Source organism: Hemicordylus capensis, chromosome 6 (genome assembly GCF_027244095.1).
Source record: "Hemicordylus capensis ecotype Gifberg chromosome 6, rHemCap1.1.pri, whole genome shotgun sequence".
NCBI classification, from domain to species: Eukaryota; Metazoa; Chordata; class Lepidosauria; order Squamata; family Cordylidae; genus Hemicordylus; species Hemicordylus capensis.
Window position 1 is genome coordinate 93,307,567 of NC_069662.1, and position 26,464 is coordinate 93,334,030.

General features: G+C 42.4%; 1 protein-coding gene across 7 annotated transcripts in view; it reads right to left on the reverse strand.

The window, feature by feature from the left end:
• Nucleotides 1-26,464, reverse strand: part of ITGA9 (integrin subunit alpha 9) — a 391,432-nt gene that overhangs the window by 128,737 nt on the left and 236,231 nt on the right. For all 7 annotated transcript variants that reach the window (XR_008309811.1, XR_008309810.1, XM_053261579.1 and 4 more), the window contains one exon: nucleotides 6,421-6,571. Coding sequence is in view for 5 of the 7 variants with exons in the window: in XM_053261579.1 (XP_053117554.1) it covers nucleotides 6,421-6,571 (151 nt within the window). In the remaining 2 variants the exon portion in view is untranslated. The remainder of the gene's footprint in view (nucleotides 1-6,420; nucleotides 6,572-26,464) is intronic.

The following is a 26,464-nucleotide window of genomic DNA, read 5'->3' on the forward strand; positions in this document are numbered from 1 at the left end:
GAACATAAGAACCGCCCTTATGGATCAGGCCCAAGGCCTTGGGCACATTTACCGAAATCGTATCTTTAAAATTAGACAACAAAAACTCTAAATAAAATTGATCAGTGTGGCCAGGACAGTTTATTAACAAAGGAGAAATAGAGTGACTATCCCTATAAAAAGCACAATAAAGGATTACATGGGCAGTAGTCTCAATATCACCCAAACCACAAGGACAGAGGCGAGCTGCGTAAGTAGCCTCTTATACTTTCCCTCTATGACTGCGGTCAGAAGTACATTGAGCTGGGCAAGAGTCAAAGCTCTCCTAAATTTGGGTATAAGTATGTGATATAGGTAATCAGCAGGTCTAATTTTTGAAAGCTGGGTACCCCAAAATAACCGTCTTGGGAGGTTTGCAGATTCTTCCTGCAACTCTATATCTAGGGCTCATTGTTTAAATAACTGAACAGCTTGGTCGAACCCCAGCCTGATGAGTTCTTCCTGGGATGTGCCAAGTTGTTGCAACTTAGATTTTAAAGCCATTTTCCATTTTGATATAAAATTATCCACTAATATTAAAGGAGCTAAACCAACAGCGGGAAAGACCAGCTTCAACCAAGACCAGCTTCAATTAAACTCAGCCAGTATCTCAGCTTTAGCATAGTGACCCCGGCCTCTCTTCTGAGGGCAGCGTTAGGGACACAACACGGGACTTGAAAAACAGCTCTTAAGAACTTTATTTGAACCAATTCAAGTGGGATAAAGTTATTGGAAAGACCAAGCGGAGCACCATACAAAAGCTGGGAGTATACCTTTGCTATAAAAAGATTAATGGCTGCCAGGATGAAAGAGGCGCCTGTAGAAAAGTGGAAGGACTTAATGGTGTTTGTCGATTGCTGCACGTTTTGAGATACAAAATTAAGGTGGGCTTTGCATTCTCTGTTGGAATGGAAGACAACGCCAAGATATTTAAAGACCTTCAATTGGTCAATTTTTTGTCTGTTCATATGCCATACAAAAGTCTTTGGACGGATTGCGAACACCATCACCTTTGTTTCTGTATAGTTTACCTCTAAAGCCTCATTGGTACAGTAGGAGCCTAATGAGGCTAAGGCACACCTTACCCTACTGGGGTCTGTGAAAGTAAGACTAAAGCAGGCCTGCACAACATACGGCCCGTGAGGCCTTTTTTTCTTGGCCCCCGGGGCCATTTCCCCTTCCTCCTCCTGCTGCGAACCTCATATATATATATGTGTGTGTGTGTATATATATATATACACATACACACACACACATATACATACATACATTCAAATTCTAGCCGCCGCACAGCCGAGGAGATGGCTGAGGGGTACGTGCGTGACCTTAATCTACCCACTACTCCCTCCACCAGTGGCGGCAGTGCATGGCGGCAGATAGCCAAGTGACACTGGGGCCTGCTGTTTGGCCCGGAGTCACTTCCCAAGTGCAAGCCGTGCCTGTGCAGTTAAGAGATTAACTGCGTGGGCATGCCTCGCAGTTGGGAAGTGATGCCAGGCCAAACAGCAGGCCCCAGAGCCGCTCTGCTATCTGCTGCCGCCGGGGGAGGGGGAGGAGGACACACACGCACTCCCGCAGCCATCCCCTCGGCTGTGTGGTGGTTTGAAGAGGCGGGAGGTGGTGTCGAGAAAAAAATGGCAGCAGTGATGAGGTGGGAGGGGGTGGAGGGAGGCGGCGATGGATGGTGGCCCCATGAGTGAGCTTGGCGGCGGCGGGCCCTGGCAAAGGAGGCGGGCAGGCGGGTGAAAATGGCAGGGAGGGAGGGAGCCTGGCAGGGAGGGAAAGCGCTGCCGGTGGGGGGCGGAGAGGAAAAACTGTCGGTGGTGGGAGGAGGATGGGACCTCCAGAACGATGGGGAACAGACGCTCTCTCTCTTTCTCCCCACCTAGACTGCTCCATTCTCTCTCTCTCTCTCTCTCCCCCTCCAAGACTGCTCCATTCTCTCTCTCTCCCCCTCCAAGACTGCTCCATTCTCTCTCTCTCCCCCTCCAAGACTGCTCCATTCTCTCTCTCTCCCCCTCCAAGACTGCTCCATTCTCTCTCTCTCCCCCCCCAAGACTGCTCCATTCTCTCTCTCTCCCCCCCCAAGACTGCTCCATTCTCTCTCTCCCCCCCCAAGACTGCTCCATTCTCTCTCTCCCCCCCCAAGACTGCTCCATTCTCTCTCTCCCCCCAAGACTGCTCCATTCTCTCTCTCTCCCCCCCAAGACTGCTCCATTCTCTCTCTCTCCCCCCCAAGACTGCTCCATTCTCTCTCTCTCCCCCCCAAGACTGCTCCATTCTCTCTCTCCCCCCCAAGACTGCTCCATTCTCTCTCTCCCCCCCTCCAAGACTGCTCCATTCTCTCTCTCTCCCCCCTCCAAGACTGCTCCATTCTCTCTCTCTCCCCCCTCCAAGACTGCTCCATTCTCTCTCTCTCCCTTGCCAAGACTGTTCCATTCTCTCTCTCTCCCTTGCCAAGACTGTTCCATTCTCTCTCTCTCCTCTCTCCAAGACAGCTCCATTGTCTCTCTCTTGCCAAGACTGCTCCTTCCTCCCTCCCTCCCTCCCTCTCTCTCTCTCTCTCTCTCACACACACACACACACACACACACACACACACAGCCCCATTTTCTCTCTCTCTCAAGCCAAGACTTCCCCATTTTGGCAGAGGTGGAAAGGAAGAACAATGCATTTTATTGTTATTTATTTTGTACAGATTGTATTGTATTTATTTTATTAACATTTTTAATTCAATTTATTTTATGTTAATTGAAATTAATCTTGGCCTGCCAGAACATCAAAAGTTAAATTTTGATTAAATTCATTTTAATTAATTTCACTTTAATTTGATTTAATTAACTGATTGATATTGAGTATTACTTTAGTAATCAGCACCCTAAAAATTGACCTCTGCCCCCATGAGCCATGTCACAGTCAGTTTCAGCCCACCAGGTCATTTGAGTTGTGCACGCCTGGCATAAAGTAATACCAGAATATGCCTATTCTCCAAATTAGGGGGGTGTAGGGCCAGATCATTCAACTGTGGGACCAGGGAATTGATTTAAAGTTAAACAGTAATGGGGCTAAAATACACCCTTGTCTAACGCCTCTTTGTGTAAGTATTTCCGCTGAGAGATGGCCATTAGAGCTGCATCGGACCCTAAGGCGGGTATTAGTGTGGAGATTGTGTAATAATAGCAATAAGCGCTTCCCAACAGATGAATCCTTTAGCTTAGACCATAGCCGATCCCTTGAGATAGAATCAAAGGCTGCTTTGAAATCTATATAAGCTGCAAAAAGGGAAGACTTTGGCCTTTGGGCATATTTTTTGACTAGGTGGTGTAAGATGAAGGCTTGTTATATGGGAGAGGGCCCTTCACGGAAACCCACCTGCTCAACCGCCAGAATGCCATTAGATTCAAACCAATCCAATAATTTTTCAAGGAGATGTCTGGCATACAGTTTACTGATAATATTAAGTAGACTAATCAGCTGGTAATTACTTGGGTCATCTCTTGACCCTTTTTTATATATTGAGACAATTATCGCAATACTCCAATCTTCAGGTATTTTAGTGGTGGAGTCAATGAAGGTGAATAATGAGGCTAAAAGGGGAGCCCACCATTCCATGTTATTACGTAGGATCTCGATTGTAATGAAATCAGTCCCTGGGGCCTTACCCGCCTTACACTTCTTGACTAAACCCTCAATTTCAGAAGCAGTGACCAGGTTCCAGCCGGGTAGTTGGTCAACATTAAAATCTAGGTTTACTGTGGGAGGGCCTTAGACATCAGTTGTAGTGACACATCGGGACACCTCAATGGCATACTGTGTGATGGGGTCATGCACCCCAATTCAAGTTGATGGACATGTGAATGTTTGAGGTGCAAGTGGACTAACTTGTGAACTGCCTAACTGATCTGTACCAAATTTGGCACAGTTGTAGGAACACATAGGGACACCTCAGCAGTGTAGTTTTGATTATGTCATCCACCTCAATTCAAAATATCGGATGTGTGAATGTTTGAGGCAGAAGTGGGCTAACTTGTAAAGATGGTAACTTTCAATTACGATTACAGTGAAAGGAAAGTAGGCAGATCTGTTCTTACCAGAACTTCTTTATAAGTAAAATCATTTTTTTAAAATATTAAAAATACATTAACCGTATTTTGAGGTAGAAACACCACGGCACATATGTTTTAAAAAGTTCTTTAAAGGCACCTGCTGCACTTACACTGATGCAGTGCTTATGTGCAGAAAAAGGGCCCAAAGGAGATGCGGCAGCAGCACAGCAGGGAGAGAGGCTCCATGTGGGCTGAGGCTCCAATCGGCCAAGAGGGAACAGTCTCCAGAGGCGGAGCTGTCGGTAACGGAGGAGGAGGAGCAGCAACAGGGCAACTGGACCTTCCTGGCCCTTGGTTTGCTTGCTCCCTCCTCCTTTTTTCTTTTTTCATGCAGTAGCTTTTGCCCCATTCCATAGGCACAATGCCTCATTACTCACCGTTTCATTACTCGCGGTAATACGCGAGGAACGGAACCGCCACAAGTAACAAGGTTTGCCTGTAGTTCCAAACAGATGGGAGCTTCTGTTCCAGGCTAGTATTGAATTCATGCAATTCAGGCTAGTATTGAATTCATGACCGTTGGGAGGGAGCCAGCATCAGAATCCTTGACAGCAGAGGCTATCTGAAGGCTTGCCTGAACATCATACTGAGAGGCAAAGAGTCATTGCTGGCTAGTGGGCTTTTAAAGTAAAGTGTGCCATCGAGTCAGTGTCGAGTCAACTCCTGGCAGTCACAGAGCCCTGTGGTTGTCTTTGGTAGAATACAGGAGGGGTTTACCATTGCCTCCTCCTGCGCAGTATAAGATGATGCCTTTCAGCATCTTCCTATATCACTGCTGCCCAATATAGGTGTTTCCCATAGTCTTGGAAACATACCACCGGGATTTAAACTGGCAACCTTCATCCAACTAATGTCTGCTAACAGTCGAGAAGCAGGGAAGATCACTTGAGTGGATCATATGAGTAATAAAAAGTTTCTGCATCTCAGTATGTCAAGGCATCCTCAACTCTCAATTGTCAAAAATTCTGGCTGCTTTTCCTTTCTATATTTATTATGCTGAGTGTGATGTGTTGCCAGACTATAAAACCTTTACAGCACACCTTTCCTTTAGGTCCCCAAGAAAGCTCCTCTGTGCACAGAAATAACATTTGATTTAATTGCCCCCAAGGAAGATGCATTTTGCTTTTAAAAACGTGATGGGCTTTTAAAGGCATTTTAAAGGTAGAAATACACTTTGCAGTTCAGTACCTCCTAGAGAATTGCCTCTTTTTTGCATTTCCCTTTTTCTAATTCTCTGCATCATCCCCTACTTTTCTATGACCATCCATATAGTCAGCAAATATGTCCATGATGGAGAAGTTGGGGAAATTGCCACTGTGATAAAATAGGAATTGTTACTCTCCATATCCTCAATTACTTAATTTACAGATTACATTAGTCTACAGGAGCAAGTGTTTGAGGATAGTTAGGTAAAACAGTCCTTAGAATAATGCAGTGGGCCAGAACATAATGGGTTAACTAAAAAATAACTTACTTCCTTAAAAGTGTTTACCTACTGTCTTTACCTAAAAAAATACACCTATACTTCTCCTTACACATTTTAAGCAGTGGAAACTAGTCTCCTTAGCTACATTTCAAATTTATTCATATAGATAAGGATGAAGATTCCAATGTCAAACATGAAACAAGTTATCCTGTAGTTTAAATCCACTGGGTGGGCAGCATCCAGACTAAGTTAATCACAACGAAATCCCATTGTAATTAGTGTGACTTAAGTTAGTCATGACTAATTTGCCTCATTAATCTCAATGGTACTTAGTTACGACTAAGTTAGAAGGCTTAAAGGTTGTAATTTTTAACTTAAAACTAAGCTAAGTAATTTCAGCTAAGTTGGAAGCTTAAAAGAAAGCTCCAAGTGGAGAAGCCAAATTAGAGGTGTATGTTTAAAAAAAAAACCACCCTGAGAAATTTAGCAATAGCAATAGCAATAGCACTTACATTTATATACCGCTTTATAGCCGGAGCTCTCTAAGCGGTTTACAATGATTTAGCATATTGCCCCCAACATTCTGGGTACTCAGACAAATTCATTTGCCTTACCCTGAAAATCTTCAAACGTTTCTCCTTGGGAAACATTCTGAATTTTATTTTTCTGAATTTCTGAATTTTAAATTCAGAATTAATAGAATTCTGAATTTTATTTTTTTAGAAATTTCAATGCCAAACCTATACACTTCATTGCCGCCTGGGAAAATGAGAGGAGTTTAAATTCCATTGATCACAATGGCTTCAAGTCTTTTTACACTAATTAAAGAAAACAGCTTAGTCTGTTCCCAGACTGGCTGACCAGTCCTACCTTTTGCCACATTTTGATGAAGAAGAGCTCTTTGGAGAAGTTGAAGGCTACATTTGTGTCATAAGCATCGTCACCAATGTTGGAGATGGAGATGTTAAGCGAAACATTCTTCACTGCTCCCAAAGCCAAATAGGGAGCCCTGTCGTCAATGCTGTGAACAGAAATGAAAACAAGTTAACAATTTGTTACTCATTCTCATCTTTCCTTAATTTACAGTGGAGAATGACAGCTCATTTATGAAATCTGAGCCAAAATAAAACTCTCCTGTTATAAGGAGACCAGTGGAAACAAAATAATGATGTCCCTGGCTCTCCTCCTAGTCTGTCACGGTGTGGTCCAGCCAAAAGTATTACTTAAGACCACTTTGCAAATCAGTAACCATATTTCATCCATCTTCAGCACCTGTGGAGTTTTTCCCCACTGAAATTAATTTTTAAAAAGTTATGGGCAGCAGTTTGGAGACTATTATAAGTGCATCTGCAAAACAAAAAAAGCAATGATTGGATGTGCAAGTTGCACTTTTCAAGCTACCGCAGATAACAAAACGCATGACATGCACAATGTTGATTCAGATCTGCATTATACGGCTGAGAAAGATCAGCAATTCTTCTGAAGATGGAACATGATGTGCAACTCAGCACACTATTAACCAGGCAGTTGTGCTTTGCCTAGACAACAGAGTACTTCACAATTGCTATATCCCAGGCCCCATGATTCTAGTTCTTGCTAAGAGTGGGCTTTGCGTGACAATAGATACTTTACTGTTCACATTCTAAGGGCATGATGGTACTGTATGATATATCATCTACCTGAGGGAGTAAAATGATAGGTATTTCTAGGTGACTTAAGGTACAATCCACCAAGTTCAGTTTTTGCTCATTTTCAGTTTTCTTTTATCTTAATGGAAACTGCATAGCACTCCTGAGAAGTCCCTTAGAATGTCTGGGGATGCTTGGTAGACTGCATCTATAGAGTTCAGATTTAACTCTTTCTTTTAAAAAAAGAAAATCCTAAGAGCTTCATTATGTGTTGCCTCTCCCCAATGGCAGGGAGCAACTGGGGGTATCTGGATGGAGAAGTAGTGGGTGAGAAAGAGTTAAGCACCCCCACGGCTTCTTCACTTTAGCTCTGCCTCCTGGGACTTTTGTGGAGCTTTTGCCTCATGCATATGCATGTAACATAGAGTTCTATCTTAATAGGCCCACTTCAGAGGAATTGAAATCCCTCACAATCTGTTTCACCAATAAAAGTTAATCCAATGAAATATGGTTTTTTTAACGTTCCCATAATACGTTAACACTGAAAAAAACTATTTATCATATATAGAAGCAGAGTTTTTCACCAAAGCAACAATGAAGAAGTACTGTCGAATAAGCAGTGCCTGCAGCTGCTGCTTATCTTAAAGAGCGAACCATGCTAAAGCTAGAGAAATGTTTAAGTAGTCAAAATAGAGCACGTATTCCACCACTGAGGGGGAAAGCCTGATGCTTTGGAAAGCACGAACTGTTGTCTGAATGGAAGGAACTGCCATCAGATTCATGGCTTTAGGGTATTTTATTGAAAACCTCACTGGTCTGAGGCTGACAGAGGATTCTGAATCCTCATCACAACAGCAACAGGAGACCCAGCTCAGGCCTTCTTTTCAAGCGAGCAGTTTCCTGAGTCATTAAATCTTAGGACATCTGGAATGAATCAGGTACACTTTCAGTAAGAAATAGATTAAGAAAAAGACTGTCTCTATTGGCAAGGGAATTCCCAAGCCCTGTTTGTTGCTCTGGGGCATGATGTCATTGGGTATGGATTGCCTGCAGTGATGTATGAACTGCACTGGCAATGTGGTACCATCCTGCTTTAGCATCTGCAGTTCATTAAAGAGGCTGTGCTGCCTCAGTTGAAATGTATGGGTTAAATTGCATTGTTCAACAAACTACCTGACCCATGCTCCATCAGGACACACAGTACCATTCCTAAGTAAGTGAACGAGCAAGAAAGCAAAAGAAGGGGGAATCTAAAACATCACATATTTTTGTTTCATGTACACACATGTATATGTATATTAACGCGAGGGCTGATTCATATGAGCGCTCTGCTCCTAGTCAGACTGTTCAACAACAACAACAACAAATCTGGGTTGCCCTCTGCACATGTGAATCTGCTTAGAAGAGGTTTCAAGAATGCAGTCCAGGTATCTGATTATCAATGCATTCAAATGTGCATTCCTGTCTGTCATGACATATGGAGGGTGTTCTAAAGTTTTTGAGAGAGCATTTCCCCTTAAGAGAAGAAGTAGCGCTGTCCGGCGAGGCCGGCTATCCTTACCTCCGAGGACAGAGTGGTGAGGGGTCAAAAGGAGGAAGGGATGGGTGGCAGCCAGGGAGAAGTGGAGGAGGGGCAGAGCCCTGAAAGGGCTGAAGGGGAGATGTGCGAGGATAACATCAGCAGTAAGCCTCCCGAAGGGAGGGGCTCTGAGCAGGAGGAGGGAGACAGGCATTGGCAGCAGCTGTAAAGGGTAGACTATTACAGTGAATAAAGAGGGATGTTGGCCCCATAATTGGGGGAGGGAGATGCATAGCCTGTGAGGAGGCATATAAAGACCCGGCCAGAGATGAGAAGGAGGCTGGTGGAGAGTGTCAGAGGCCCCTGGAGAGGGGCAGACACAAGGAGCAAGCAGCCTGGGATGGAGAAGGCACAGGGTGACCATCAATCCCCTCCCCGTCCCTGCTCTGAGGCTGGCCCTGGTAAGCCTAGTCAGGCTTGGTAAAGGGGACAGGGACATGTAGCTGGGCAAGGACCAAATGCTAAAACAACTTTCCAAACCTGTCTCCCCAAGACCAGACTAGAAAAAACCCTAAAGCCCATTCAACCCTTCAAACCTGGACAAGAAACAACATCAGTATCAAATATGGCAAAGATTAGCTCTAACCAAAGTGAAGGCCTTACCAGGAAGGAGGCAGAGAGAACAGGACACCAGAATAGCTCTGTGAGTCCCATGTACAAGGGGAGTATCCTAAGTAGTGGTGGGAAGAATTACATCATGGAGAACAGAAATTTACGGGGGGGGGATCATTTTTGCCCAAAACATAAAGAAGAGATGCAAGGACTAAAAAACACATGTTTTATATAACCACTTTGCCTCTGTAAAATATAGACATGATATATTTAGATCCCACAGAGGCTTGCTGTGGCCAATTTGCAAGGCACTTTCAGGATAAAACTGTTTGCACTCCCTTCAACCCGGACATCATTGTTTCTTCAGAGCCAGTCCTGGTGAGTGCTGGGATTCCCTTTGGCCAGTTTTTAATTGGTACTGTTACTAGCAATGCTTTTCTGCCAGCTCCCAGGAGCCTCCCTGCCCCCCGTTTGTGTTTTAGTCTCCAGGCTTGGAGATCTCACTCTTGACCTGCTCAGGAGCCTCAGAGCATCATGAGCTATCTGTTTGTGGCACATGGGGACAGGTAACTTAGTTAATAGTGGGCCAGTCACCCATAGATTTGGCTGCTAACAAGCAAATTGGAAAGGGGCGCAGATGCACACCCTCCCTATGTTGGAATACCCTAAGTAGACCCCAGAATCTAGCTAAAGCCAGTTAACTTCCAGCCAAGGCCACTCTGCACTCAGAGTGAACTGCCTCAGCAAAGGATAGCAGCAAGGTAATGCACCAATTAACTCAGTAGGAAGAATGCAGATAAGGCTTGCCAAGGTAACTCTCCCCCTCAGAAAAGAGGTTGAATCAGTGATAAGGACCTCAAGATGCACCCATTAAAAGTACTGTTTGGATTATTATACCTCCATCCATGCAGATTTCCCCTTTTCACCTCATGCACTCTATTGTCATGACAATCCCCCTTGGCACGCCTCAGCAATTCCCATATTGTTACACTCAGGAAGAGTAATTAGCAACAACAGAATCCTTGCAGGTTCCACCCAACACATCTATTCAGCAAAGAAGGGCAACAGGAATGTGGCCCCAGAATATGTTCTTGGGTATCTCAAGCCCCAATTTCATGATCCAGTGTGCTCTTTGTGTACCATCTACCTTGATGTCACCAGCTGTTTGGGCAATTTAGTGTTCACGGGCCATCATGCCAGGCTGTGTCCAGTTCTTTGCATCACTCTCCAGATAGGCTTTCTTCTCTAGCCTGATCTGCCCGGTCTTCGTCGCCAACATAGCAAGCTGGTTCCACGGAGGAGGCACCCTCATGGATTCACCTCTCTCAACTAACCCCTCCAACCTTCTTGCCCCAGCCTCTGAGTGAGCTTCACCTGAAGAACAAGATCCTTCACTTGTTCCAGGAGCCCTGAGGCTCAGATCAGGTGATGTGAATGTCTGCCCCTCGTTGGGCTCAACTCTATCACTATTCCCCTTTCTTAAATCCAACTACCTCCTTCTTTAAGGCCTCTTTCTCTTGCCCACCTGGGAATTTACACAATTAGGACTTTAAGCTAAAACACCTCTTTGCAGTTGAACGTACCTTTAATAGAATTGCTTTAACCACACATTTCTTTTCGCTGTACCCCTCACTCCAATAAAACCTTCTTTTGATTTTTGAAACTTCAACCTTGCCTCAGTCCAGTCATTTCCTGGGCCCACAACTTTGCACAAATTTAATCTGATATGGAACTGTTCCTTTCTGAACTAATTTCCCCACACCAGCCTAAATGCAAATTTAGGGGTGTTCAAATTTAGGGACATTCAGCTGGTGGATGTGGACAAGATCCCCGATTATGTGAGATCTATCACACATGTTCTTGATCCTTACCCATTTAACTTGTAAAAGAATGGATCACAGAGGTAATAAATGCCTCATTAAGGGAAGGGAAGGTTCTAGTAGAAATCCCGCCTAAAAAAAACCCCTTTGTTTGAGTCTCCTGATATGAGATTTTGTCCTGCTTCAAATATTCAATCCTTGTGTAAAGTGCTTGAGATAGGAAACCAAATCCAGGTTTTCTTGAATGAAACCGATACTTCAGATTCTTTCCAATGTGGCTGTGGCCATGTTTTAGTATTAAAGCTGTCCTGTTTGCCCTGACAAATTATCTGCACTGGGAAATGGAGAGCCTGATTGCAATCCTGTTGGTTCTCCTGGACTTCTCAGCAGCTTTTGATCCCATCAACCAAGGTATCCTTTTGAGCATCCTAGATGGGATGGAACTGAGAACACTGTTTTTCTGTATCATGTCTTGCAGATAGGTCTCAGAAAGTGATGCTGGGGGGCATCTGCTCCAGTCCATTGCTGTTGACTTATGGGGTGTTGCTGGTTCCATCTTGTCCTTCGTGCTTTTTTACACTTACACTAAAACTGCTAGGAGAGGTTATCCAGAGATTTAAGTTTGAATGTCATCATATGATACTCAGCTCTGTTTCTTGTTTCCATTTTCTAGCACTGATCAAGCACTAATAAGTTGAGGGTGGTTTTGAACTAGATGAAGATGAACAAACTAAAGTACTATTGGCTGCGGGATCTGATGATCTAGATGAAGGTGTACAACCTTTGTTGGACAGAGATGTGCTCTCTTAGAAAGCAAGTTCACAACTTGGAAGTGCTTCCAGATGCAGATCTTCTCCTGGATGTCCAGGCGGGAAAAGAATCCAGGGGCACCTCTGCCCCTATCTAGAGAAGTTTAGTATGGTCTCAGCCATTCGTGCTCTAGTTAATTCCAGACTAGGATTATTGCAATGTGCTCTGTGTGGTGGGCTACTTCAGGAGCTTCAATTGTATAAAATGCAGTTATCAGGTTTGTGGTGGGATCAAGCAACAGGAACATTCTACTACTCTGGTTCTTTACCAAATTGTTTCTGGGCTCAATTCAAAGTGCTCATTTTGGCCTTTACAGACCTAAGTGCCATAGAACCAGGATATTTATGGAACTGCCTCTTCCTGTATTAAGCTGTTCAAGAACTCTGATCCATTTGGGAGATCCTCCTCTGTGTGACCTTGCTAGCTGAGGTAAAATGGGCACATACAAGAGAGAAAGCTTTCTCAGCAGTGGTGCTCACTGTAGAACTCCACCCCTAAAGGAACTCTTGATCCCATTTCTGCCCATCTTTCAGCAAGCAACGAAAACTGTGATATGTCAGCATGCTCTCTAATCTATACTCCCAGGTTAACTGTTTTAAAATGCTGCTGTTTGGGGATTGTGATGTCTTATGATGGTGACGATTGTATTAATATTCTGGGGTCAGTCTGGTTTCTTTTTGTTTGTTTTGATTTGCATATGTGTATTGTATTTGTTTTATTCTATGCATTTTAAGCAATCTTGAGTATGATTTTGCTGAAGAAAAGCAGGATAAAATTATATTAGTAAATAAATAAAATAAACTATAAATTGGTAACTGTTTCAGACTACACAGATCATGAGCAGAAGTCACTTGCTTATCAAGTGACTGGAGTAGCAGTCAATAGAGGCAGGTTTATCACTTCATAACTACCAGCTCTATCAGCTGTATAAATTGACCCGCAGATACATTACTTTCAATGCTTCTTTTGTCTTCTCAAAGCAGGACTTCTCATCTCTCTCCATAACCTGACAATTAGAAAGCCAGAAAACCACTGTGATTTGTCTCTATGCTAATTAAGAACATTTACACGAAGCTGTATGTTTCAAAGAGTTTCCCCCCACAACCAATTCCTTTTTTGTCTGGCAAATTCATTATCCAAAGAGAAGAAACCAACAAGAATTACACCAGTTCGAATCGTATACATTTGCTTTCCTCACAGCAGGATTTCCTGGTGGGTTTTTCTGTGGCTTTGGTTCACGTTGTTTATAGTAAACGTCTGTGGTAGCTCACTGGATGGCTCCATCTAGCCTAACCAAGCATCATGCAGATGTTGCAAGTAAAATGCACTTCAAGAATAGTTCAAAATAGACTAAGGCACTACATGGGTAAAGTGCCAGCACAAGAAAGTCTCCACCATATTCATTCCATTGGACAAGTTTAGTGTTCCCTTGACTTCCAACAACAGATTGCATTTCATTGCTTCTACTGGCACAGCCACAGGGATGAATTGGCTTCAGTCTTGTACACTTCATATACAAATACAAAGGATATTATGACATGAACATAATGCAGATCCCAACCATTCACAACAGGAAGCACTATGCACATGCTATAACTGTGGAAGCGCAGAAATGCTGCATTATGTGGTCTTAAGTTTTCTTTCAGTCTCAGCTTTCACTTTTAAAAATAGCAAGTTTCTAGTTCTTATGATTGCAGAAATATAACAGACAGCACGTGGGCAATTCTTGGTTAAACTTAAGAGAGCAAGAGGCAAGTTAGGATGATACCATTCAACTAGCCACTTAATTACATTAACAGGAGCATACACATACACATATCCTATGCACTTGGCCTCCCTTTCATCCTCACATAGTCTTTGGGGAACAAAACATTTGAACTACCACTAATTGTGCATTTCTGCTCCAAAGGAGGAGAGGTTACTCCTGCACCACTAAAGCTGTTCATTGCCAAACCACTGGCCCAACGCCTGTACACAACTGGGGCCCTATTCCAACTACAGATGATTGGAGATTGTCCAATCTGTTCATAAAAGCTGTATTCAGGGGCTCCAGGTGTTTTTCTAATGCTGCACTAAAGTTAGAAACATGCTTTCAGAGGGTGGAATCAAAATGACCTAGGTACCATGATCCTGCAGACCACAAGAGGGTGTCTTGGCATTCTCAGCTGGGAACTAGACGGTTATCCATTGTCACTCTCTCTATCCAACCATCAGAGAGTGTTCCTCAGAGCAAGATATGATGCCTTACCATCGGCAGTTTTTTAAATGGGAATTTCTGAAAATTCCCTTGGCCAGTAGGATCTTCCCTTGTAGTACGGGTGAGGTTGACTCCATCCACCACATGTTGCTATATTTTTCTTTTTATAATGACAATCGACATAGTCTTATTACTCCCTTACTATTACATTATTACACAGCTATTACAACCACCAGAGATGCAAGTTTTGGGGGGTATAGAAATATTTTAAATAAATAAATAAATTACCCCAGCCAAACTGATGAATTTTATGTCACACTTCTCCTTGCAGACAAGAAATCTTCTATCACATACAGTGTTGCTAAATTTTGTGCAGCCACTGTTAAGATCCGCCAACAATTAACTTCTACCCTTTAGATCTTACCATAAAACGTTTACTTTGCCAGTGTATTGTATAATAATAATAATAATTATTATTCATTACATTTATTAACCGCCCCATCCAGAGGCTCTGGTCGGTGTACAACGACTTCTAAAAGGCATAAAAAAACACAATTGAAAACATAGTGCTAAAAACAATATGAAAACAAAACAATTTAAAACCAATTAAAATACCTTTAAAAAGCAACAACACTACAAGCCTTGGAAGGCCAGACCAAACAAATAAGTTTTTAGGGTTCTCTTAAATGCCAACAGCAAGCCTAAACTGCAGATATCTGCCGGGAGTGCATTCCATAGACCAAGAGCAGCTACAGAAAAGGCCCGGTTCCGAGTTGCCACCAGACGTACCAATGGTAACTGGAGACGGACCTCTCCAGATGACCTCAACGAGTGATGGGGAACATACTGAAGAAGGCGCTCTCTAAGGTAACCCGGAGCCAAGCCGTTCAGAGCTTTAAAGGTAATAACCAGCACTTTGTATTTCGCCCGGAAACATATCGGGAAACAAATCTACATAATAGATTTCTTGTCTGAATGTTATATAATTTTTTGTGTTCATGTCTGATCTATGATCATAATAAAGCTATTCATTCAGTAATGGTGCAGTTAAATACCAGAACTAGAGTAGTTCTGACATTCTGCCTGCCCATGGCCATGATGAAACAGCATGGTGGGATATGTGCACATAGACTTGTTATGGACGGACCACACAACATATCAGAACCAGAGGTACCAACTCAGAAGTATGTGAAATATAGGCCTGTGTCTGATTTCATTTTATATTAAGAAATGAAAAAATACCTGAACTCGAGGTGAACTGGCATACTAGATCTCAAACTGCTCTGTGAAGCAGGAGACATTCCAGCATTGTATTGTGAAATGGCTGCTCAAAGGAATACAAAAGCCAGGCCTGAATGCTGAATACTATATCCAAATGCTAAAATGTGACTCACTACCAACATAATGTCTGTGGAAAAGTCTGCCAGGGGCTGGTCTCCCCTCTCCTGTTGCAAGAAATCCATGCTAATCCTTGCCAACGATTAACTCAATTGCTCTCTATAGAGATTCAACATAGGTAGATGCATACAAAGACCTCACTGACAGGATGCTTCTGCCCTAGCCAAATGTATTGAACTCATCTCACACAAGAAATAATGTAATTGCTGTCTCACACAAATAGAACTAATTCTCTCACTAACTCCTGACTTTTAACACCTTTTGGGGTCAAACTGGCAATTGGGGGAAGATGCAATTTGTAGCTCTGAGATGCAGATTTGTTTTGGGCAATGTTCCCCCTTCCTTCCTAAGCGCACAGTTTACAGAAGATAAGATTGAGATCTCTCTGGACTGGCCAATATCCTGAATAATTAAAAAGACATTGTCCAGAAGGTAGCAGCAAGCTGTCACCTTTTGAGGACCCAGGAAAAGATGAGATTTGAATAGACTCTATGAGAGAGAGACATCAAAGAAAAATTACACTATAAAGAAGCAGGCTACTGGACAGAGAGTTTAGCAGTCTTGTGCCTACGGGCAATCTTTTGCCTAGAGCTGCTCAACAAGGATCCCAGAGTTTGCTGCTAAGCCGCGGGGCAAAGCAGGAACTCTGTCCATGGACAGGAGCTGTCTGTGACTTCTACTGCGCAGTGAGAAGTCAAGACTTCCCCACCCATGGTGCTCTGACTCTCAGCCGTGATCTGAGCAACTGCAAAACGCTCCTGTCTCCAGCCAAGCACCTCGCTCCTTCAAGCTGAAGAGATTCACCGCTCTCAAGTCTCTCTGATCTGGGTAATATGCTGCTCCTTACAAGCCTTGAGCCCCTCCAACTTTTCCCCTCCTCCTCCTTCCCCCACCCTTTTCCTCTACTAATTCCAGCCCTCAGCTTTCCTTACACCCCCCCTTTTCCCATCTATGTCTGAATTGTATTAGGCTTTAGGAAGATTTAATGCACACACATATGTAGTTAGGAACACTGGGTGAATATTGGTGCTGGCTAGGATGTTCTGTTTACTAATACTGTTAGTAATATTGCTAGAGTGTTCTGCTTTCTGCTAGATTATGTTGTTACTCTTTTATACTCAATAAAGCCCATTGAATCTTTGAGGATTGATCTCCTTTCTTCCATGCACCCAGATCCTACATGGTCACCATATAAAAGAACTTGGTCACTTGGTGACACTATGAGCCAGACCTAATTTTGTATGCTAGCTAATGAGCATATTTAGTATATAAATCAGGCCTGGACGGTAACAGACTCTTATGCTCATGTGATTGTATGTTATCATCCAAACTAGTCCAGAGAAGCTGCTGAATAATATTTCTAGGAGGAAAGTGGGGTATATGATCCTCGACTAGAAGAAGCTGGATTATGCAAAATAGTAAGACCTGTAAACTAGAATTATTTTTAAACAGAGATAAATCATGCAAATACTTAATACAGGTTGCAGAATTCAACTTTGGATGCCATTTAGGTTGCCTTGGTGCAGAAATTTTGTGGGTTTTGTTTGCTTTTTGAGCAAAGAGTACACACAGCTGTCAGAATTCAAAAGTGCAAGTTACTGTAAAACTGAGTGAGGGTGTGTGTTAGTTATGCACAACTGACTATCATGTTTGCAGTCTCTCTCTGGGTATTCCAAACGTTCTTGATTGCATATTGGCCATTTGTGAAGCTTTTGAGCTGTTTTTTCAAGTGAGGATTGGTACTCACAGGACCAATCTTGTTGGTTTGGGCAAGTGCAGGAAAGTGGGAGATGAGAAGGTTGATTATGATGTAGGAGCTGCTTCAGTACTTTGGAGAATTATCTTTGGAGAATTGGAAAAACCAAGCCTTTTCCTGATAATTCTCTAAAAAGGCTCAAAAATACCTGTCTCATTCTGAAGCAAGATGTAGGATTTTGCCTATGTCTACTTAGGAACAAAATACAGAGTCCATTATGATGCCCACAGGAGGAAAGGAAAGGTCAAGGAAAGAGATCAAGCTGTGTGCCAGTCATGTATAGATGACAATCATGGAACACGAGCTCATAAAATTTACAGGTTGGTTGCCATAAAAGATTTGCTGCAGAGTAGCAAGTGATGTATGTCAAGAATAAACGATATCCGTCAGATATTTTTTAGCCAAGAAATGCATAAATACAGAAGAAAAGTTTTCAAACAGCAGTTCTTCTATTTCAACTCACCAGGTGGCCTTCAAGAATTTCAACTTCAGATTTCACAAAAGATGGCTGCATGCAGAGTTAGTAAACTAAATTTGTGCAGATGCTTAAAGATAAATCTACTGGGTCAGATTTATATTACAATATGCCAAACACAACTGTGCATTTATAGCGTTCTGGCTTTCATCACAAATTTTCCACCTGTGCAGTATCAACTGAGCTTGAATTTCTCAGTGGTTGGTAAGATAGAGAACAATGCTGTGAGAGTTTTCTCTGTGTATTGGCTTGACTTGTAGGGACAGGATACTGGCAATATCTTGTAGCATCTTTCCCTAAATTCATCCAGTTTACCTCTGGGTAGTTGCCATCTGTTCCCATGGCAATCTAGAAGTGCAATGCTGTGAACAGCCTGATAGATTATTGGTTGATTACTCCTAAACAGTGCTTAAAGATGGGCCTCCAGCTACCTAAAGAGAGGAGGACAATTTTGTGTGGCAGTCTGAAAGTAAACCTCCATGTGTATATGTGAATAGGAATATCAGTTTCCAGATGCCTATGAAGACTGGTGTTGTTAATCATTTCTATTAAACTTTTCAGTGTACAAAAATGCTTTATATTTCGCCATTTACATTCAGTGCATTATGAATCTACTGTGCCCAACTGAATATCTATGGAGAGATCTAGGCCAGCTCAATGTTTAAAGCTAGAAAAAACAAGACTACCATGCAGGAAGCTTTCAGTCCCAAACTTTAACAGGCTGGGGCAGGTACCTGAGATGGCACTTCCGGAGCAAAAATCGGAGGACAAGGACTGGAGGATCAGAGGGCAAAGAGAGAACATGGCAAGAGAAAGAGGGGACAGAGTATCAAGGGGAGGGGCAAGCAGTATACAGCAGAAGGCACAGGAAGAGAACAGGAATGAAAAGCTGGCAAAACAGGCTTCAGACCACATAATGTTGATATATTTATTTCAAAGTAAATTCCACAGAAAATAAATGGGTCTTTTTTCAAGTATGTATAGTGTTCCTCCCCCCCCACTTTTTCCCAAACTGGGATTGCAAAACCCAGAAAACTTGTCAAGTATATCTCAGGCTATGACTGGTAAGCTATGTTTGGCTTGCTAGGTCACAAATAGTCTGGGATCAGGTTGGAAATAATATTAGTGTCAGTGAAGTTCATTTCTGCTGTCAGGGTTTACATTATCCCCTTGTACCACACAACTTAAAAGAGGAATGGTGCAAGGTCATAGGAAAAAAACACTGACATAATAGGAAGATATGGATGGCTGGCACACCTGAAACAGACTAAAAAGACGAGGATTTATGTAGCTTCATACTGTGCATAGAAATTTCTCTGTCTGTGCTATATTTGGGCTAAGTGGTAGTGGATACAAATTGCTTCATGGCTTGATGAAAGCAATTTTCATATGCACTATGAGGGATCAAGTTCTGCCCCTAATCACTGCCCCCAAAACCCCTATATTATTTTTGGGCTTCTATCCATCCTTCTACCCTGCCTAGTCTAGGGGAGGGAGGTGGTGTGTTTCACCTAGTTTCTCCTCTCCACCCATGGGTAATCACCACTGGTTGCGTACCTCAAGTTTCCTCTAGCCTTTGGAATCCCGATTCTCTCATCCTCAGCTTTGTCCTACCTTCCTTTTGTTCCCTTCTTCGCTTTGCCATTGGTATTTCCCCATCCCTCACCCTCTGTATTCATCCAACCCCCACCTGGTTCTCTCTTCCCTTTCCCCATGTCAGCCTTGCCTTCCCATTCAGTCACCACATCGATCCCACCTGGGATGCAGCCAGTGAATGAGCTGGGCATTCTGCCCAGCTTGCTGGCCAAGGGAGATGTGAAAACACCTTCCAGGTCCTCTGCACAACTACTTATGTGCCTGATGGGCACAGCAGATGTCATGCCAGATCTCAGGGTGAATGCCTCAAGATGGGGCAGGAGGCTGCCTGCTATAGTTTGAGGTTGGGAGTTCTCCACTGTGCTGGAGACAGTGGCTGATATCCAGACTAGCAAACTGCTGGTGAAAAGATGCGGTGCATGCACTACAATGAAGGGGCAATTTTCGTCCATCTCCCCTTCCCTCTGAAGTCAACAGTGACTCTGAAAATATGTTCCTGCAAGCTTCACAGCCTCCTTGCTAGGACCAGCACACAATTTCTATAGTGAACTGCATCTCAGAATATGTGACTACATTACATAATATTCAGATTTTTAATTAAAATAATAATAATGGGTAGCATCCAGTTTAGTTAATCCTCACTAATCACTACTGAAATCAATGAGATTAAGTTCCAATAATTTCAATGGGATTTAGTTGTTACTAAATTATTCGGGATTAAGGAGAATTTTTTGACCAACAAAGGGAAGTACTTTCCCATACAGCGCATCATTAATCTATGGAATTATCTGCCATGGGATGTGGTGATGGCCACTAGCTTGGAGAGCTTTAAAAGGCAGCTTAGACAAATTCATGGAGGACAGGTCTAAACACCAGATACAGGGGAGCAACAGCAGGAGAGATGGCATACCCTCACTTCTTGCCTGTGGGCTTCTCAGAGGCATCTGGTAGGCTGCTGTGGGAAACGCACTGCTGGACTAGGGAGGCCTTGGGCCTGATCCAGCAGGGCTGCCCTTGTGATGCTGCCAAGTGTCATTGCCCCAAAGCATTATTCCCAGTAGTATCAGTTTTTCTACAAACAAGAAACAATAAGATCCCCACCAGAAATGGTGAGGTCCATTGTGGGGCGAATAATATAGTCTGTTATAAACATGTCCACACATCCATAACGGTGACCTGGTGACCTCCGTTACCATGTTAGTCTTTGTCAAGGGGAGCAGTCTTAGAAAAGTGACAAAACTGGTGCAAATGTTCCAAAATCCAATAATGTGTACAGTCGCGTCTGTTACTTCTAACAAATTCACTAAGAAAACCGAGTTATTGTGATTACTCTCCACACAATGGACTTCACCATTTCTCCAATGCAATATATTCAGTTTCATCTATGTGGTTTTAAATTGTTATATTTTGTTTTATCTTAGGTTGAGAATATCTTTGATTATAAAATCATCCTGGACCAAGTATTGTATGGTTTGTGCCTAGAATGGTGGGGATCTTATTGTTTCTTGTTTGTTTGAATTAAGAGATCCCAGTATGCATTATTTATCTTAGGAGTTTTTATACACCAGTAATACTCAATAAGATTTATGGACCCTGAAAACAGCAGGAGTTCCAGTGTTTTAAAAATACATTTCTGCACTACTTTATACTTTAATAATACAGTGCATAGTCTATGGATTTTGCTGCCACAGGATATGGTGATGGCCACCAGCTTGAATGGCTCTAAAAGGGGCTTAAACAAATTCTGGAGAGTACTGGACTACTAGTTAAGGTGATTATATGCTACTTCCAGGTTCAGAAGTAATATGCCTGAATAGGGGTATAATGGCAGGCGAGGTTGCATGCCTTCATCTCCTGCTTGTGAGTTTCCCAGGGGCATCTTATGGGTTATTATAGGATGCGAACTAAATAAACTGTGGGCCTGATCCAGCAAGACCCGTCTGATGTTATGCTTGACACGATCATCAGAGGGAGCTCTTCTTTGTGTCCCAACACTGAGAGAGGCTCCATTGTCATGCATGCAGGACAGGGTCTTCTTGGTCATTGCCCCCAGGCTTCCCTCTCTATGCCCTCCCAATGGACATTTGCTCCTCAGTTTCTTTAAAAGGCACTTAAAGGCCTGTTTGTTTAATCAGGCCTTTGTCCTTTAAGCCTTAAAAAGGTGCTGTTTCTGCTGGTGCTTTTGTGAGCTGTCTTTTATGGTTTCATTTTAAATTATTATAGGTTTTATGATTGTTTTATAATATTTATGCTGTAAACCACCTTAAGATTTTTTTAGTGAAAGGTGGTGTATACATTTATACAAATAAACAAACACATAAATAAATACATACTTGTTGCAATCATTGCCACCTGGCATTTGTCAGTCCTATATACACAGCAGGCAGATATCCATTTGCCATGGATATTTAGCTTAGTGAAAGAGATTTTCATGCACTAAATGTAACTAGCCAGACGGAAACCATGTAGCTTGCTCATCCAGTCCAATGCACACCATCTTCAACAATGGAAAACATCCCAGTCTCTCCCTGGGATGATGCTTTCTGCAGCAACTCACATTACCTCCTGATTAATTGCTTGACAACTCAGTGAGTGACCTTTTCAGAAAACAAATAGTTTTCTACATGTTGCACAAATGCAATTACTACCTAATTAGCAACAAGTTGCAGCCAACCTGGAAATACACTAAAATTTAAGAGAACTCAAGAGTATTTTTTAATTTAAGCATATGTAAGAGAACGTCTTCACTATGAGCCATATCTCCCACTGAAACAACGGAGATGGGCCTTCTCTGTTGCCACGCTGAGACTCTGGAATGCGCCCTCTGATGAAATAAAGCCTCACCATCTCTGACCACCTCTTAAAAGTCTCTAAAGACACATTTATTCATCCAAGCTTTTTAACCAGACACGTAGATTTAAATTGTTTTAAGGTTTTATATTGTTGTAAACTGCCCAGAGATGGAAATATGGGGTGGTGTACATATATAATAAATATATAAAATAAAATATTCTCCCCAAATTGCATCTTCTCAAGCCTCAAACTCAAAGACTTTACAGCCCTTCAGGATTACAGTAACTGAGCTCACAGCCATTTGTCTGCACTTGTTCTTTCAAACAGCAACAAAATAAATCTGACCTTTACTCTTGTTTCAGGATGATGTACTCTTTAGGATTACAGGAACCTACCAGCTCATTCCTAAATTTCAGGTACTTACAATGATGCAAAGAAATCTGCATCTTCTGCCTGAGATTTGTTGCAGGCAGAACAGTACCTGTGTCAGAAATCACACAGATTACTGGTAGATTACTGCAGCATCCCTATCCTCTCCTACTCCAAATACTTAAGAGGTATCCAGGGACATCAGGAGTGCAAGCCAGTTTGGGGGTAAAGGTAAAGCGTGCCATCAAGTTGGTTTCAACTCCTGGTGAACACAGAGCCCTGTGCTTTTCTTTGGTAGAATAAAGGAGGGGTTTGCCATTGTATCTTCCTGCGCAGTATGAGATGATGCCTTTCAGCACCTTCCTAAATCACTGCTGCCCGATATAGGAGTTTCCCATAGTCTAGGAAACATGCCAGCGGGGATTCAAACCAGCAACATCTGGCTTGAAAATCAAGTCATTTCCCCGCTGCGCCATTAGGTGGCTAGCATGAATTGTCCCTTTTGCTAAGTAGAGTCTGCCTTGGTTTGCATTCGGATGGGTGATTACATGGGAGAACTGTCTGCTGTAAGCAGTGTTCCCTCTGACAGGGATTCCCAGATGTTGTTGACTACAACTCCCAGAATCCTCAGCTGCAATAGCTTTTGCTTGGGAATTGTGGCAGTTGTAGTCAATAACATCCGGGAATCCTTGTTAGAGGGAACACTGGCTGTAAGATATTCTTCTTAGGGGGTGGGGCCCAGGGGCGTATCTAGGGTGGGGCAGGCAGGGCACATGCCCTGGGTGCCACTTGAAGGGGGGGCGCGAATTCTTAAAATTAATTTTTTTTTTAAAAAAAATGGCCACCAAAAACAAAATGGCCACTGCACATGCTCAAATGGCCTCTGTGAGGCCCTAGGCCATGCCAGGCCTCACAGAGGCCATTTGAGCATGCACGGTGGCCATTTTGTATTCAGCAGCCATTTTAAAACAAACAAACAATTATTTTTAAAAATGGCCACAGCACATGCTCAAATGGTCTCTGCGAGGCCCTAGAGGCCAGCGGTGGGAGGGATAACCTTTGCAGATGCCCCCCTCCCATGGCCCATAGGAAGCGCCCCAAAGGGGCTACAGGTTTAAAAAATTAATTTAATATAATATGTCACTGTACACATATTCAGTTTGGCACTATGTACAGAGAATCAGGGCTTGTGAATAATGAGATGAAGCTTATGAGCTAGGATTGTATTCATTTGCTCTTACTTTGCTTCTTATGATAAGTGAGTTAAATGTGGTGTCTTAAAAATATGGTTATTAATGGTGAGTTTGTCTTTGAATCAGTGTGAAATCCTTAGTATTAAGGCCCACAGAGTTTCTTGCTCTCTTTCTCTCATTTTAACTGTCATTCTGAACTATTAGAATATATTCCAAGCACTGACACAGTTTACTCTGCATATCCTTTAATTATTTTCAGAGTATCTGGGAAAAGTCAAATTCTCCATTTATTTTTAAAACTGATATAATAGTGATGCTACAATGCATAGTAGAGAATTAGACAGGCACTTCTGTTTAGTTTTCAAAGTACTCCTCCACATAGTATTTGGGTATTTCATGAGCCCCCGCATACTGAAATTTGTAGTTTTCCAGCATTTTTTGGTCTGGCTACATCCACTGCTAAATAGTTTTTGAAATTTTAAAAGATTATCGAGCTTGACATATTTTTGAGCTGATATTATAGTAAAGTTATCTAAAAGATGGGTGTCAGTTGTTTGGACAGGGAGCGCAATTTCAGTGCTTGCCCTAGGCGCTATTTTCCGTAGATACGCCTCTGGTGGGGCCATTGCTCAGTAGTAGAGCATGTGCTTGCATGCAGATGGGCCAAGGTTCACTCCCTGGCATCTCCAAGTAGGGCTGGGAGGGACTCCTGCCTAAAACCTTGGAGAGCCACTGCCAGACAGTGAAGAAAAACCCGACCTAGATGGACCAATGGTCTAACTACGTATAAGGCAGCTTCCTGTGGCCCCATGACATTGCAATGAATGGGTGTACTCACTATTATAAATATCCACATGCTTTGTAAACCCAGACTCTATAACGTTTTTAACCATTATGAGAAACAACAAAGGACAGTGATTTCTTAATTCCTGTATCACAGTGAAGTTCTCTGATTTATACTTCAGCATTTTAATGCAAATTATTTATGATAATATCGGGTGAGAATAGTTTGGCATGGCACAGAAGGTCTATGAATGAATTGACAGCTGGCAGACAGATTCTTAAAGCATTTCCAAAAGCTTCATGCCAATTGATCTTAAGGCCAAATATAGATATTCAGAAAAATTCTGGCAAATAACTTACTCCAGCCTTAATAAGTGCAAGGAAAGTGTAGGTAAAAGAAATATATGGGGAAGAAAATCTGCCTTTGAAGTCCTCCCATCAGTTATAATTATTTAGAACAAATTGTCTTCTATCCAAAGATCACATGTGCTCCTCTGTCTTTATAAACTGACATATACTCCAGTCCCAAGTACCATTCTGGCCTCTCCCCCACAAGGAATGCAGCAGTCATAAGATAAGCCTGGTCCCTCTGCTTTCTCTATTAACGCTCGCTGTCAAGCTGCTCTGCTCCCCATGGCATCACACGGAGTGTCATGACATTTATACAGCCCATTGGGCAGGATTTCCTCTCCAGCTGCACTGCCAGGAATCACCTGCCCATTCTGCTTCAGGGGTGGCACCTGTCCATTTTTCTCTTCTGTCTGCTTATTTTTAATAACTAAGGGGGTCTTTTTTTCTGTAGTATCTTTTTCACATAACTAGTATCACATAGGCTTAGGTGTGTATCTTTTTTAAACAAAACTTTAAGGCCAGTTTTTATTATTGCAATATTCTGAACATGGCCTAGACACTATTACTCTTTCCCAGTTGATTGCCAGCTGCATGTTGCTAGCAGCCCTGTTATCCTAGGCAAGCAGATTTGACCTGCATTGCTGATGGCTATAGCAGTTGCAAAATGGATTATGAAAATCAGTACCTATGTACTTTTTAAAATAATGGCATTAACACATGGGGGAAATGTACTAAAAGCCTACTAAACAATTCAAAACCATTCAGAAAGAGAAATAGTATGATTTATCCTGAAAATAAAAACCGGGGGGGGGGGAATATAAAAGGTAGCTTTGAAGCTGAGAGAGAGAGTGTGTGAGTGTGTGTGTGTGCACATATTTCTTATGTTCAGTCAACCAATCAATAGTTTTATTGCTTATAACTGAAATCATTACAATATGTGACAGTAAAGAAGATAAAATTAACAAGTGATTAGCTGGGAATCGGATTCTAAAACCAACTCTTCCATAAACAATTATATGTTAAAATATGTTCCAAATTCCTCCTAGGAGCAATCTGTCTTAGTAATTATTTGTAAAATGGTAATAAAAACAAACAAGATAAAATCAAAATTAACCAATACCAGAAGGCACCTCCACCTTTACCTTAAGAAAATTTAAATAGGCCCTTCCTAGTTCTGTTAGGGAAATGGCTACTTGTTTCAGTATCTCTGTCTTTATTGAAAAGAAGGTAATCTATCTTCTGACAAAACAGACCAATTAGTGCAATTTTTAAAAAAAATTGGCGAGATGTTCTCTTAAATCTCGTGTCAACGGACACTTAAACAAGTAATGAGGAAGGTCCACCTTTTCCAAGCCACAATGACAAAGGCATTGGTGGCAGGTTATTTGGGGTAATCTGCACTCCAGGACAGAGTGTGTGTGTGTGTGTGTGTGTGTGTGTGTGTGTGTGTGTGTGTGTGTGTGTGTGTGTGTTTATAGTGTGTTCCTACTATTTTATTTGTCCATGGGACCACCATAAACTATGTTTATCTGGAACACAAAAGTGAACTGAATAAAATTCAGCCTATAAAGGTAAGAAATAGCCACTTGACCACTTTTAAACATATCTGGATCA